The following is a 17036-nucleotide window of genomic DNA, read 5'->3' on the forward strand; positions in this document are numbered from 1 at the left end:
GTAGAAGCAATGCTAGTAACTATAACCAACACAATGGTAGCAAACGCTGCAGAAACTTATGCGCTTTGAAAATTTCCTTCTGGAGCTATCAATCAAACAAAACACTGTTTAGATGGTTTCCTTAAAAATACGTTTCTGGAATGCGAACACCATTTCACAGCACAAATACGAGCTCTCGCAGTTCCTAAATCAGTATGAGATATTGACGCCATGCTTATACCACAGACTTTATGAAATTTTTTTCAATTCAACTTGATATTCTAAAAATCATGCTCCTGGGATAAAAAACAACGACGTTATCAATTAGTTTCCATTAATTCTATATATATTTTTCGATGTTTCCTATGGCAGCTTTATGGTACAGTTATGCGATTTTGATAAAATTTAATTCGAAATTCAATAGTGGTTAGAAAACACCATCTGAAAGAAATCAAGTCGATTTAATTAAAAACAACGGCGTGATAATGTTTTTCCCGTAATTTTTTCGACCTCTAGTATGGGAGCTATCCAATATAGTCGCCCGATCCGGCCTGTTCCGATTTATATTCTGCGTGCAATAACTACACAAATTTTTGGTGCAATTTCATCAAGATAGCTTAAAAATTAGAGACTAGTTTACATAGAAACAGACAGCCGGTCAGTCCGTGATGTTGATCAAGAATAAATATACTTTATGGGGTCTGAGGTGTCTCCTTCACTGCGTTTCAAATTTTTTGACTGAAATTATAATACCCTTCGCTCTGCAAGCATATCGACGCATTTCTGCGAATGTATCGTATGTTGAAAAATCAAATTTTACAGAAGCTTTTTCTTTATTTTTGTATTTCGGTATTTTTGTGCGATTGCAGTATTTCCATGCAAATAAAAAAAAATTTGTACGGCCATACGATAATTTCGCGCCCACATTGTAACATACGATAAAATTGAAACTTCATTTTTATCGGAACTATAGGGCTTTCAGTTATAATATTTCACAGGGTAGTAAGACATTAGGTGCCTAACAGTTTTGCATTAAAATCTCAATTTCGAAAAAAGCGACATACGATACTTTCGCGGAAATGCGTCGATATAACGACGTGATAATTTTTTCCCGTTATTTTTCGATCCCTTTGGTAGGAGCTATCCAAAATTGTCGCCCGACTCGTTCCTACTTATAAACTGCCTGCAATTACTACTCAACTTGTGGTAAAGTTTTAAAAAGATAGCTTTAAAACTGAGAGACTAGTTTGCGTAGAAAGACAGACGGATAGACGTATTTCGATTCAGATCGTGATGCTGATCAAAAAAATGTATACTTTATAGGGTCTGAGATATCTCCTTTACTGCGTTGCAAATTTCTGACTGAAATTATAATGAACTCTGCTAGGGTATAATAACCTTATGGATAATTTTTAATTAGTATTGGTTAAGTTTAATCGAAATAGATTAAAAACTATTTACATAAAAAAAAATCAAAATACTCTCTGCAAGGGTATACTAAAAAAAAATTACGTTGCACCAGAACCAATTATAATGAAATAGTTATTTTGAAAAAAGAAGACCAAGCTTTATTTAAACATATACGTACTTTTGAAAACAATCACGGATCAGTTTGAAGTTTTGTGTAATTTTATTCACAAGTGCTCCCAAGCAAGAAACACAACTAGTAACTTCAGCTTGGTTGCGCGAAACAACCAACAGCATTAAATGCTCTTCCAAAGATGCTAAGAAAGATTCACTGGCATTGTTGACCAGTGGCACTACTTTTTCAAGAATATCCGCAACGGCACATATAAATTTTGCTGCTGTAGCCGAATGACATTTTATGTTGAGATAAGGCTCTATTGTCATAGCATGCCTAACCAGAAGTTGTGGCCGCACTTTAGCTAGCAAATGCAATGTAGTAATACAACCCAACATTCGCGCATTATCAGTATCTTCAAGTTCAATAAGTCGGTCAACTAGTCCATCAGCTAATTGTTGACATGCTAATACAATTTCCTGGGGAGGTTCTGTGTTTTTTTTTACGGGCTCTTGTACGCATCCATCAGATTTTAACAAACTGTCCTTGGGTTTGAAAATCTACATAAAAAAACGTCAGTATTGTCAATATTAAAAAAAAAAAATTACTTACACTCATGAGAAGACCTTCAAGCCAAGTGGTTCCAGTATCATGAGCAGTATTTACCACATCAATTATTTGATTTATTTTCCGCTGTATGCCAATCTACATTAAAAATAAGGGTACAAATTTGTTATCATAACGACAATAATATAAGTGTATAATAAGCCTTGCACAAGTAGATTTAAAAATACCTTCGACTCTGGCCAAAACCGTTTAAGTAGGTATATCAGCATACATAAATTTTCGGACCTAGTAGTTGAGCTTCTATGTTTTTACGCAAAAAAAAAAAAAAGAAAAGATAGAACAAACAAGAAAGGGAGCTAGCTCCGACAAGCTGATGCTAATATACCCTTGCAGACTTCAAACACGTCCAAAAAATACATAAAGCCTAAACATCATCGGAGCATTGACGATTTTTCTATTAATTTTTCATATTTTCGACGATTGTTCATATGACTGATTGTCTGATAACAACCACAGTGCTATCATTTTATTTCCAGGGTTATTAAAAAACCCCATATTCTAAAAATCGTGGTCGTGGGATTAAAAACAACGATGTTCACCGACTCCGAAAAAGTCTTCGGAAAAATCGATTTGAAGTTTTTCTATTAAAATACGTACAAATTCGGTCGTTGAAAACGCTGTAACTCCGTTAGTTTGACTCTGATTGACTCAATATTACACAATATTCTTGACATATTGGTCTTTGAGAAAAAAACATTTTTTTCCCCATCCCGCTTAAGGGAGTTTCAAAACATTCAAAAAAAAAAAAAAAAAAAAAAAAAAAACAAAAAAAAAAAAAAAAAAAAAAAAACTATCCAACAGTGTGTCCCTCAAATTTCAGAAACAAATTCAAAGTATTTTTGGAGTTACAGAAAAAAAAAGTGAGCCAGCATCAAAAAAAAAACTTAAAAAAAAACTTTTTAAAAAAAGAGAGAAAGAGAAAAAGTTTGTCCAATCTTCGAAGTTTTGCTCACTGTTTTTTTTATTACCATGCCGTAGTGCATTAGGAGTTCTTACCATATTACCGTACGATCAAGAAACAGTATTATCTGGAAGTTGTGCATCGAGAAGCAATACGAAGAAAAATTTGACCATGTCAACTTATTGCAACTTGGTTGCAAATCAACTAGTCTAAACCTTTGCAAAAAACATTTTTAACACATAGGTACTGACCCTGTCATTTTTTATACATGGTGTAAACCACATTTTCATAAAAACTTCGGTAACAAGTTTTTGAATGCCTTCTTCGTCATTTACACGTCGTATCATTTTAACGCAAATTTCCGGAATTTTTCCAAAATCTGGATACTCGATACATATATCTCTTAAAATTTTAATGACCCTTTTTCGTACAGAGACACCAGTATCCTAAAAAAAAAAAAAATGATTATTTAAGGGGTAAGACAATTATGAATTTAAGACATCTTACCAGTATCCGTGTCGATAGCATGTCATAATACTGATCGATTAATTCCTGATTACTAAGTACAAATTTTCCAACCAAATCTACCGCAGCTTCTCGTACTGAAATGGCTGTGTCTAAAAATTTTTGGTTTACTCCCATTTGCATATCCTTTCGTTTCAGAACTAAAGGATCAACTTCAACAATGTTAGCAAGGCATTTCATTGCACGTGTCCTCACTGCTATTGACGGTTCGCTAGGTTAAGTAATTGAAGGAAAAAGTAATAAAGTAATAAGAACTTTTTATAATCTATATACTCACTTAACGACTAAAATAATTTTTTTAAGCATCCATCAAAGGACTGGCTGAAAGGTCTTTTGGTGGCCAGATACTGCGCTATTAGCTGGGCATTGTTATAATCTATGTACGTTTTTATGTGCTGACTTGATGAATGGTTTTGTTCGCATAAAACAGCGAATGGTTTAATTTTGTTTATTAAGTATTGTTTTCTTGCATCCAAAACTTTAAACATTTCAATATTAAGTTTTGAATCACCAATCGAGGAGTTTCCATTTTTTTTTGTTTCTTCGGTATCAATTTCTTCACACGATCCAGAATCAGATGTGTCCAAGTATTCACCTAAAAAAATATGATTTAAATTATAATGGTTGTTGTTTGTAGTACGGATTGCAAAAAACAGATTCAGCCAGTATAAATCTGTTTACAAAGTTAGTTTACAATTAAAATTATTTTTTAATTATTTAAACAAATTGTTAGGAATTTTTTGTTTGGCTGTGCCGGTAGCTTTGTTGCCGAGTTCCCGAATTGCCCGCAGTCCATCAACAATAAATGTAGATCACTGTCTACGTTTCACAATTCAGAAACCTTCTAACTTTTCTAAAGTTCTATATAGTACTTCTCAAGAGTTGTCAAATTTACCTTTAATTTTTATGCAATATATTAGATCTTAGAGTATATAGTAGATCCTTATAGAAATAACATTTTAATATGCGTTGTTGTAACGGATTGCTTAATGTCGAGCAAAATGCATTTTGACTTAACAACATCCTAGCACATCAAACACAATAACAGCAAGCACAACATTATGCAATTAACTTAACCCGCAGACGTAATGCTCCTGTGATTCTTTAACAAGCTGTATTACACAATGATTCTGCAGTTGTTTATTGTGAAAAAAAAAATTTTTTATTGTTAACAAGAAAGGAAGATAGCTTTGGCACGCCGAAGCTTATATACCCTTGCAGTCATCAAATATATTGAAAAAAAGGCTATATAGGGCTGTATAGGCTATACAATATCGAAGCTATGACGACTTTTCTATTCATTTTTCATATTTTCGACAATTGTTAATATGACAGCTATATGATATACACTGCTGGTCTTGGGTTAGACGCACTCAGTTTTTCAAACAAATTTGATTTATGTTTATTATTTTAATGATTATTGAAAAAAAGTGAATATGCAAAAACATTGGCTATTTAATACTACTTCAATTATAATATTCAAAATATTATAAAAATATAACATTAGTTGTGTTTTCAAACATTTTCTTCAAGCAACTTAAAATAAGGCACATTTTTCTTGGTCAATAGAATAGACGCACTTAGACATAATATTTAAAAAAAAAAAAAAAACGAACTTATTTTTAACTTAAATTTTTAGTTGGTGTTAATATTTGATTTATTGGAAATAAAAAAAAAATATTTCAGTAGGGGAGGGTGGTCCCATACCGACCCCCTAAAAGGCAAAGGCGATAAAGGTGAGAAAAATCAATTTTTCAGTTCAGTTCAAAAATTTACTATGTAGAGGGATCAGTTTACTATACATCTAAATGATTAGTAAGTGCGTAGGTGCTTTGAAGCGTTAGATATTCAGGCAAATATAAAACTCTACTTTTTGGTCGTACTCAAAAGTAGTGGTCCGAAACCGACCCCCTATTTCTTAACAGAAAAATTTAATAACATAAAATAGAATTTAATGATTTTGACGTTTATTAAGAAATATATTGAAGGTTCTTTCCAGAAAATAAAAATTAATGTATGAAATAAAGGGCACTGTAGTCAATTCATGAAGTCTGAGTTGTCCTCTTTCTCATAGTAAGTTTTCGCGTTGTTTTCGCGTTGTTTTTCGAAAGCCGCTCGTTGATGACTGTCTCTTCGCTTTCTTCTGATGTTTTTTTTTGTTTCTGTTACTTTTCTTTACTGAATCTTGTTTACTTTTTCATATTTTCCCTCAAAAATACGCTATGACATATTAAGCTGCCAATAAATGGGGGTCGGTTTCGGACCATCACCTAGCGGTCGGTTTCGGACCACCACGACCTTTTCTGATTAACTGCTCGGCATTAACTAAAGACGCAAAGAGCGATGTAATTCTAATTATGTGAGTGAAAGCTAGGACTATCAACGATCAGAAAAATTTACTCTCCGATTTTTATGCGGAGAAAAAAAATTTAAGCTCAAGTTCAGTAAAGCTCAAAAATAAATGTCACAGGCGTTGAAACAAAACAAACGGAAAAATTGCAGTGAAACAAAATAAGTCAAAGTGGCTATCTATCTCCAAAATGTCTGTGTTATAACAGCTTTTCACTGAAGTTACCGACAATTCGGCTAGCATCGCCATCTCTGAGAAACATGGGGGGTCGGTATGGTACGACCGGTCGGTATGGGACCACCCTCCCCTAATGAGTCCTGCCTCCTTTGTTAGCAAATAACTTCATATATCCTGTCCTTCATAGAATAATACAGGGAATCTATGTATTTTAACGAAATCTCGCTCCAAGCACGTTTAATAGCTGCAGTTAATGTTTCCTTGTCTTCGTATTGCTTTCCTCCTTCGTATACCTTCCGCGTTAGCCAGCCCCAAACATTTTCAATTACGTTAAGATCTGGAGAATATGGTGGCCAGGTCATGATCTTAACGTTTTCACTTGGAAAAAACGACTTTACTTTTTAGTTTTTACTTTTTTACTTTACTATCAGAAATGCAGACCACCTAAAGCAGGGGTGCTCAACGCCTATGCACCGAGTGCACTTTTGTTTTTGTAGAGCTCTGTGCTTATGGGTAGTGCGCCCATAAGCACCGTGCATATGGGCTTCGATTTGCATGCGAAACAAAAACAATTTTGCTTGTTTCTTCATTACATCTCTGTCCGTCGTCACGCTTATCTGATCGCAATGTATTTTGTTTTTGGTTTTTACTCGAGCACATGCACTGAAACTTATCTTTCTGTCTGCGTTGGCTTTTGATTTATTTCGTGGTGGACCATCGAAAGTGTAAGGTTAAATTTTTTGGCGGATCAAAATGAGTGATGAATTAGAGAGCAGTTATTTTAGCATAAACTTTAAATGCGAAGTACAATGCGTAATATGCTTCGTAGTTCTGGAGGTAAAAACTTTTTTTTCTCTCAGTGCACAGCTGCGCCCCAACACAAACGCGCCGCTACATATGTACACGTTTTCTTGTGGATGTGTTAGTAAACGCACTGCCATAAGACGATCTTGAGCATCCCTGACCTAAAGCGTCTAAAAATCAAGAAAAAACCTCCACTGAATGCAATACGCAAAGAAAAACGGCTTCGATTCGCGAAAGAATACATGACGTGGGAAATTCAATCTGACACTCGGCCTAATGATTGGAGTTCTGTTGTTTTTACTGATGAAAAACGTTTTAATTTAGATGGCCCCAACGACTTTCAATATTATTATCACGATATGCGAAAAGATGAGCTATATTTAAGCCGCCACCACAGCCGAGAAGGTGGAGTAATGGTGTGGGGTGCCATCACGTTTTATGGAACAATTGACTTGATTTTTATCGATCAGAAGATGAACGGCGATCACTTCAAAACATTGTTGGAGTCCGTATTTCCAAAACTAAATGATCTCTTTGGACCAATTCCTTGGATTTTTCAACAAGACAATGCTCCTATTCATAACGCTCGAGAAGTAAAGTCGTTTTTTCCAAGTGAAAACGTTAAGATCATGACCTGGCCACCATATTCTCCAGATCTTAAGGTAATTGAAAATGTTTGGGGCTGGCTAACGCGGAAGGTATACGAAGGAGGAAAGCAATACGAAGACAAGGAAACATTAACTGCAGCTATTAAACGTGCTTGGAGCGAGATTTCGTTGAAATACATAGATTCCCTGTATTATTCTATGAAGGACAGGATATATGAAGTTATTGCTAACAAAGGAGGCAGGACTCATTACTGAAATATTTTTTTTTATTTCTAATAAATCAAATATTAACACCAACTAAAAATTTAAGTTAAAAATAAGTTCGTTTTTTTTTTTTTAAATATTATGTCTAAGTGCGTCTATTCTATTGACCAAGAAAAATGTGCCTTATTTTAAGTTGCTTGAAGAAAATGTTTGAAAACACAACTAATGTTATATTTTTATAATATTTTGAATATTATAGGGGAGAGTGGTCCCATACCGACCGGTCGTACCATACCGACCCCCCCCCATGTTTCTCAGAGATGGCGATGCTAGCCGAATTTTCGGTAACTTCAGTGAAAAGCTGTTATAACACAGACATTTTGGAGATAGAAAGCCAATTTGACTTCTTTTGTTTCACTGCAATTTTTCCGTTTGTTTTGTTTCAACGCCTGTGACATTCAGTTTTTTTTCGTTACTGAACTTGAGCTTAAATATTTTTAAAGTTTTTTTTCTTCGCATAAAAATCGGAGGGTAAGGTTTTCTGATAGTTGATAGTCCTAGCTGTCATTCACGCTATTAGAATTACATCGCTCTTTGCGTCATCAGATAATGGCGAGCAGTTAATTAGAAAAGGTTGTGGTGGTCCGAAACCGACCGCGAAGTGATGGTCCGAAACCGACCCCCATTTATAGGCAGCTTAATATGTCATAGCGTATTTTTGAGGGAAAATATGAAAAAGTAAACAAGATTCAGTAAAGAAAAGTAACAGAAACAAAAAAAAAACATCAGAAGAAAGCGAAGAGACAGTCATCAACGAGCGGCTTTCGAAAAACAACGCGAAAACAACGCGAAAACTTACTATGAGAAAGAGGACAACTCAGACTTCATCAATTGACTACAGTGCCCTTTATTTCATACATTAATTTTTATTTTCTGGAAAGAACCTTCAATATATTTCTTTATAAACGTCAAAATCATTAAATTCTATTTTATGTTATTAAATTTTTCTGTTAAGAAAAAAGGGGGTCGGTTTCGGACCACTACTTTTGAGTACGACCAAAAAGTGGAGTTTTATATTTGCCTGAATATCTAACGCTTCAAAGCACCTACGCACTTACTAATCATTTAGATGTATAGTAAACTGATCCCTCTACATAGTAAATTTTTGAACTGAACTGAAAAATTGATTTTTCTCACCTTTATCGCCTTTGCCTTTTAGGGGGTCGGTATGGGACCACCCTCCCCTAATTGAAGTATTATTAAATAGCCAATGTTTTTGCATATTCACTTTTTTTCAATAATCATTAAAATAATAAACATAAATCAAATTTGTTTGAAAAACTGAGTGCGTCTAACCCAAGACCAGCAGTGTAGTCGTACGACTTGGGTGAAACTAATTCGAAATACAAGAGTCATGAGAAAACCCTAAATTCCAAAAACTATGCTTTTCTGATAAAAAACAACGATGTTATCGTTTTCTTTCCGATAATTCTATACAGATTTTTCGATCTTTCCTATGGCAGCTCTATGATATACAGTGGTGGCCACGAGTTTAGCACACTATGCAATCCCCATTTTTGAACTCCAATTTCACCTTTCCCCGAAGATTTTTCGCCGAATTTTTTTTATATACGTTTGATCTATTTATAGGACAACATGCACCGTTAATTTTGTCCCATTCGCTTTTACCGTTTTCCTTTACCAAGCCTCTGAACCTAAATACCTCAAATTCAGGCTAGATACCAGTTTAGCACACTCTTCAAATTTTTTGTTTTTGACAACAGTGGTCTCGTATTTTTTGGTTAAAGTTAACTGATAATTCTTGTTGTCATTTAGAGAGTATAAAAAGATGTGTTTGCAATCCCACCAGCTTCTAAGTGCTTAGAAGGACAGCAGGAAGTCATCCAGACTCTTAAATCAGCTGGAAAAACGATTTTAGAGATTTCTGAAGACTTAAAATGTTCCCGCAAAATGGCTTACAATGCTCTAGGACATAAAAAAAATATAGCTGCCATAGGAAAGACCGAAAAATCTATATAGAATTAACGGAAATAATATGATACCATCGTTGTGATGATTTTTGGAATATAGAGTTTTCTAACGACTCTTGAATAACAAATAAAATTTCATCAAAATCGGACGACTATATCATTTAGCTGCCATATGAACAATAGTAAAAATATAGAAAATAAATAGAAAAGTCGTCATAGCTTCGATGTTGTTTAGCCTTTGTGTATTCTGTTCGAAATATTTGATGACTGCAAGGGTATATAAGCTTCGGCTTGCCGAAGCTAGCTTCCTTTCTTGTTTCCTATTCTTTGTGCAAATGAGTAAGCGTAAGAGAACCAACTCTCTCACACCAGGTTGGCATTTGAATGTGTGTTTTTTTTCCACTCATGCCGATGTCTAGTATGTAACATTGATCAGCGTCTAAATCCTAGTCGATATTACGTTGTCAGTTCAACCGTCTGTCTTTTTCTAAGAAAACTAGGTAATCATTTGTCGCTGAGACATTATCAAAAGACGAGTAGCCATTGCAGTTAAAATATAATTCGGGATCGGTCGAAAACCTTTATAAAATGTAATATACAAAATGTCAAAGTTTGGCTCACTGATTTCTTCGATTACCATGGCGTAATACATCAGGAGTTCATACCAATATGGTCGTACGGTCAATAAAAAGTATTATCTGGAAGTTATGCGCAGTTTGAAAAAAACCATACGAGGAAAACGCCTAGAATTGCGGAAAAACAATTTCGCATCATGTCACATCACAATGCCCTTGCTCACTCATCTTTGCTTGTGTGAAATTTTTTAGACAAAAACAACAACACAATCATGCCTTAGCCACCATATTAACCGGAGTTGGCCCCATGTGAGTTTTTCTTGTACCCATTACTTTTGGGATCTAAAAAATCTAAAAAAGGACATGGATTTGAAACGATTGAAGAGATAAAAACGAAATTAATGGAGGAACTCAAGGCTTTACCGAAAAGTGCTTATGGCAAAACTAACGGAGTGATAATTTTTTTCAATCTCTCGTATGGGAGCTATCCGATATAATCCCCCGATCCGGCCCGTTCCGACTGCATGCATGTACTGCATGCAATAACCACACAACTTTTGGGAAAGTTTTAGCAAGATAGCTTTAAAACTGAGAGACTAGTTAACATAGAATCAGACAGGATTCAGGTCGTGATGCTGATCAGGAATATATATAGTTTATGGGGTCTGAGGTGTGTCCTTCACTGCGTTGCAAACTTCTGATTGAAATTATAATACCCTTTGCTCTGCAAGGGTATAAAAGGACACGAATTGAATGAATTGAGAACGTTGAAAACAGAGAAGTTTAATTAGAATGATTCGAGTTGCAAATGTAAATAAAAGGAAATAAAAACAAATTAAATGCAGTGAATTTTCTTCGAGTCCGAAAAGGCTTTATATTTATGGATTTCTTTATTTAATTTATTTCGGCTTCTTTTATTAATTGGTTGTCCATATTTTCGTCCTTGTGCTGCAGTTCTCAAAAAAGGAATGTACCGAAATCCTAAGCAACAACTCGAATGATTCAAGTATACAAAGGCATTGACAAATCTTTCATTTCACTTTTCGTTTCGTTCATTCTCTCTCATTTCGTTTGACGGCTCAAATTATGAGAGGAACACAAGCTTTTACTCATACAATGTCATTTCATTTCTAGCTTTCAACTCACTCCATTCTTCTCCATTCGAATGCATTCATTAAGACGTATGTTATGAATGTAATCATGCAGATGTTTAGTACATACATACTTTAGGAAATCAGTGGTATCTGCTTCACTGAGTTGCAAACTTGCTGTAAATATAATACCCTGTGCAAGGGTAAACAAATTATGTTTTTTAATTATGGTTAACATACCATCATTTCTATGCTTAATACGACTTGTAGTATTTCTCAAAGTCAATCCTCTTTCGCCGTCCTTTATTCGACGTCTTTGATTATTTACATCCCGATACCATTGTGCCAAGTAAAAGTGTCGGGCATAGTCCCATATTAAATTTTCTTCTTGAGCGTTTACAGCCAAAAAATCGAGCAGAATTTGCTGGAGAAACTCAATTCTGTGCTCCTCCGGATGTAGTTTATAATGAGACTTTCAAAAATATAAAAATAAGATTATTTCTAAAGTGCAATACAAAATATATATATATTACTTACATTACTCGTAATTGAATCTCCCTCTTTTTCTTGTTCTAATTTTATTGATTTTATCATTGAATCGATTATGTTAACCTTACATCGAGACTCAACAGTGTCCTTACGCAGTCGAGCGGCCACTATGCCCAAGTAATCCAATGAAACTAAGCGAATACTCTGTTCTATACCTTTATCAGACACATAGCGAACTAGCATCGTTCCCAAAAGTGAAAGCAACAGTTCAGATGCGGGCCATTCGGGTTTGTTGACGGTGGCAAGTAAATCATGGATAAAATTTTCGAAAAGAGGTCGAAAATCAGTTTCATTAGACCGTGATTTGCATTTGTTTAAAAAGGTGGTTAAGAAATGCCCGCCAATACTGACAGCAACATCATACTTTTGGAGAACAAGTATATCCTGATTTGGTTGTAATATTTGTTTAGCAACACTTGGAAGTTCGTTGTCAATAGCAACATTAAGTTGAGTCTTATTACTTAGTTTTCCGTTATCACAAAGTGTGTCTGGTAAAATTGTAGCGCATTGAATCAATTGAAGCACAAGTGCTGTAACCATTTGAATATTTCCTCCGTTATTTGTTAGTTTGTATGGACGAAGATTTTTTTTGGATGAAGGTAAACGATCAATCGATGTCAAAATATCTCCTAAAATGCTGTTCCGAATTTTATCGTACCTTTCCTTGCGAAATATCTGAAAAGTAAAAAACATTTCTTCTGAAATATATTTATTTAAAAGTTGTAATTATAATATTAAATTTCTCATTTTTCCAATGGCAGAAATAAGATAAGTTTTTATATTTTCGACGATTGTTCATAACATATGACAGCTATATGATATAGTCGTCCAATTTTTATGAAATTTAATTCGAAATTCAATAGATCGATCATTAGTTAACTCTATATTCCAAAAATTATGCTTGTTTGATAAAAAAAAAAACAAGGTGTTATCATTTATATATAATACTTTTTGGGGTTTGAGGTGTCTCCTTCACTACGTTGCAAACTTCTGACTGAAATTATAATACCCTCTGAAAGGGTATAGACACAGCCAAAAATCGCTGCGCTGAAGCTCGTCTGCAGTTAAAAAAGATCATGCCATTTGGTGTAACCCAGAAACCCTTTACACCTTCATCAGCAGAGTGGACTATGTTATTTCACTCTATCTAACTAAACGACCAAGAGTGCATCTGTCGATTTTTTCAAGGTCTGATTAAATTGAGCAGAGAAGTGCCATCAAATTTTGTTTGCGGAATGAAATTTCGGCTGCGGAGACGTTGAGGATTTTGCGGAAGGCCTTTGGTGATTCTACCATGTCCCAGAAAAATGTTTATAAGTGGTACAAAGACTTCAAAGAAGGTCGGGAACGTGTTGTTGACTTGGAGCGCTCCGGACGACCATCGACGTCAACAGATGACCAACACGTCAATGAAGTAAAGGAATTAGTGCTCAAAAATCGTCGGTTGACTGTTAGAGACCTTATTAATATGATCGGAATATCAGAAGGATCTCTGAAAACCATTTTGAAAGACCATTTGGGCCTACGAAAAGTCAAATCTCGTTTGGTACCGAAAACGCTCAATTTCTTACAATTTCTTCGTGACCATTTCGACAAGAATTCGACGCATATCGTTCCGCAACCACCGTATTCTCCTGATTTGGCTCCGTGTGACTTCTGGCTATTCCCAAAACTCAAGAGATCAAAGCGGAATCGACGAGGTCGATTTGGACTGTTTCGAGGATTTGAAAAAGCGTTGGCATAAGTGTATTTTATCGGGAGGGGATTACTTTGAAGGGGATGAAATTGATTCAGGAGTATAAATAAAGAATTTTCACTTTACAAACAAATTCACCTTACATTTTGCCCACAGTAGTAAGTTTCAAATCCTCAAACAGCACGAAGGCTTAATAGAAATACATACCCTTAACCACAAGAACCCTCCAAATCTAAAATACTAACTTCCCTGTTACCAAAAGACTATGACAACCCATCCAAATAAAGGACGAACAGAATCAAAATAAATCAAAATCAAACAAAAATTTTTAATCATAGCGTCGGGCAACACCAATACATAGAAATAGCTTAAAAAGGTTGCACATACAAATGCCTTATAGACACTGGATCCACTTTTAATAATATGTTTTGAAATCCAATGGCTCTATTACATTGAAAAATTTGATTATATTACCCAGCAATTTTATTTTTTTTTAAACAAATGAACCATTTTTCCATATGTACTATACATAACTTTTCTAATACAGTTTCATTCCGAGTTTCAAAGAGTAAAGACGTGCGACAGACTTAATCTCCAACCAACAGCTTATCAGCTTGCGATCTATATTCAGATCAATCATCCGACTCGTGACTACCTCGTATCAACAACAAAAAAAAAAAAAGAAACAGATCAATAAGTAAGGAAAACTAACTCTCTGTGGCGCCCGAGCATAACGTTACCACGATGTCGCGACCACCCGACCTATTCCGGACAACGAACAGCACAATAACAACAGAACCAAAATATATTACCATCAGTAGAAAAGACAAGAAAACCTTTGAAAAGGTTTCTCCATTCGTTATTAAAAAAGTTGTAGACTTCGCCTGTAACGGAGCAGTCGAAACATGCAAAAAAAACAAGAGCAGGAACTCTCCTTATTAAAACGAAAAACACACTACAAGCCCAGACATTACTCAAACTAAATATCTTTCACGACTTCCCAGTCAGTGTAGAAGAACACAAAACGCTAAACACTTCTAAAGAAGTGATTTACTCCAATGACCTACGAAACATGGAAGAAAATGAAATCTTGGAAGAATTAAAACCACAAAACGTAGTTCAAGTTCGTAAAATTCTGAGGAAAAATAAAAATGAAATCACAGAAACCGGCTTAATCGGTAAGTACGATTTGGGACAATTACGATACCAAACAAATTATGGATAAGTTATGACGTCGATAATGTAAAACAATACGTCCCACCTCCATTGAGAAGTTACAACTGTCTCAAATTTGGACATCCCACTGCTTACTGCAAATCCGATAAAATATGCGCCAACTGCTCCGAAAAAAAAACACACAGAAGAGAACGAACCATGTACAAACACACAGACCTGCATCAATTGCAAATACGAGGAAGACGAGATCAAACATCACAACGCAATGGACAAAACCTGCCCCGCCTTCTTTAAACAAAAGGCACTAACTGCCATAAAGACGTTCGAAAAAGTCGACCACAAGACAGCCCGTTTCATCTACAACACTCGCTACATCCACCCACAAACTCCTTACTCTCTGAAAGCTGCGCTTCCACCCAAACCACACACTTCGGAAACAACAACAAATTCAACACCGAACACAAGGAAAATTATCAGCTACGTAGACTCTTTGGAACTCATGGACACCACGGCATCGACATCAAAACAATTCACACACTCTGAAACCGGTGAAAATTTAAAACTAAAAATATACTCAGCTAAAGAAAATAAACTAGGCATTCCCCTTAAATCAAAAGAAACAAGAAAGGAAGCTAGCTTCGGCAAGCTGAAGCCTATATACCCTTGCAGTCATCAAATATGTCGAAAAAAATACATAAAGGCTAAACAACATCGAAGCTAAGACGATTTTTCTATTCATTATACCCTTGCAGACAGACGGACCGACGTACAGATATATTTTGATTCAGATCGTGGTGCTGAGCAAGAATATGTATAAAATTCGATTTTTTTTTTTAACGCCGCCATTTTGTCAATTTTTGATATATTTTTTTTATCGTAGTTGATGGTATAGACAATATCATCTAGTTTAACGAGAATTCATTTTTTGATTTCATCCACGGAGAGGGCCGGAATCCATGCAGCAGTTAAGGCCCTTTTTTTAGCGCCGTAGGAGATCGACTTTAACTTAAAAAATATTTAATTTTTTTCTTTAAAAATTTCACAGTATATTCTTAAAACATGTATAAATATATTCTGAAAATTTGGAAATAATTGATCAAGTAGGTTTTTTTTAATAAAAATTCCCAAAAACCACCAAATTTCGCGCTTCGCTTGTGAAGTCAAATATAATCGTATCTGGCAATGCTGTATATCGATTAAAAGGTATTGGCAGGCGTCACCTTTAAAACAAGAAAGGAAGCTAGCTTCGGCAAGCCGAGATTATACCTATACCCTTGCAGTCATCAAATATGTCGAAAAAAAATACATAAAGGCTAAACAACATCGAAGCTAAGACGATTTTTCTATTCATTTTCCATATTTTCGACTATAGATCATATGGGAGCTATATGATATAGTTGTCCGATTTTGATCAAATTTAATTCGTAATTCAAGAGTCGTTAGAAAACTTTATATTCCAAAAATCATGCTTATCTAATAAAAAACAACGATGTTATCATTATATTTCCGTTATTCCCATTAGATTTTTCGATCTTTCCTATGGCAGCTATAAGATATAGTCGTCCGATTTTTATGAAACTTTTTTCTCAATATAAGGGTTGTTAAAAAACTTGATATTCAAAAAATCATGCTCGTGGGATAACAAACAACGATGTTATCAATTTATTTCCATTAATTCTATATATATTTTTCGATGTTTCCTATGGCAGCTTTATGGTACAGTTATCCGATTTTGATAAAATTTAATCCGAAATTTAATAACAGTTCGAAAACTTCATCTTGAAGAAATCAAGTCGATCTAATCAAAAACAACGGGGTGAGAATTTTTTATATCATTCTCTCGAATGGGAGCTATCCGATATAGTCGGCCGATCCGGCCCGTTCCGACTTATATATTGCGTGCAATAACTAACCCTTTTGGGAAAGTTTCAGCAAGATAGCTTTAAAACTGAGAGACTAGTTTGCGCGGAAACGGACAGACAGACGTATTCCGACTCTGCTCGTGATGATCAAGGATATATAATGGAAATGTGGGGGTTGTGGGCATAGTTTTGTTTTTGGCTTATAATTACCGAACTAGTGCATATTATTTGGACATATGGGTATCTGTGTAAAGCTAGAGACCTAAGCTTACTAATTATGAAGAAACATACTTGATTTCGTCATGCGAAAAAATTTCATATGGACTTTTGTAAAATCGTAATTTTCAGCTACAATTTTTTTTTGGGGGGTTGTGGGCACCCTGGGAAAAATGCTGCAAA

The 17036-nt window shown here is 35.0% G+C and overlaps 1 protein-coding gene across 1 annotated transcript in view; it reads right to left on the reverse strand.

Annotated features, from left to right (window-relative positions):
- LOC108093560 (nipped-B protein) overlaps nt 1–17036 on the reverse strand; it is a 124837-nt gene that overhangs the window by 27076 nt on the left and 80725 nt on the right. The window contains 8 exon segments of the mRNA XM_043207650.1: nt 1568–2061; nt 2114–2206; nt 3281–3475; nt 3537–3765; nt 3832–3856; nt 3859–4149; nt 11595–11826; nt 11892–12578. Coding sequence (XP_043063585.1) covers nt 1568–2061; nt 2114–2206; nt 3281–3475; nt 3537–3765; nt 3832–3856; nt 3859–4149; nt 11595–11826; nt 11892–12578 — 2246 coding nt within the window.

This window comes from Drosophila ficusphila, unplaced genomic scaffold (assembly GCF_018152265.1).
Source record: "Drosophila ficusphila isolate 14025-0441.05 unplaced genomic scaffold, ASM1815226v1 contig_256, whole genome shotgun sequence".
Classification (NCBI taxonomy): Eukaryota; Metazoa; Arthropoda; class Insecta; order Diptera; family Drosophilidae; genus Drosophila; species Drosophila ficusphila.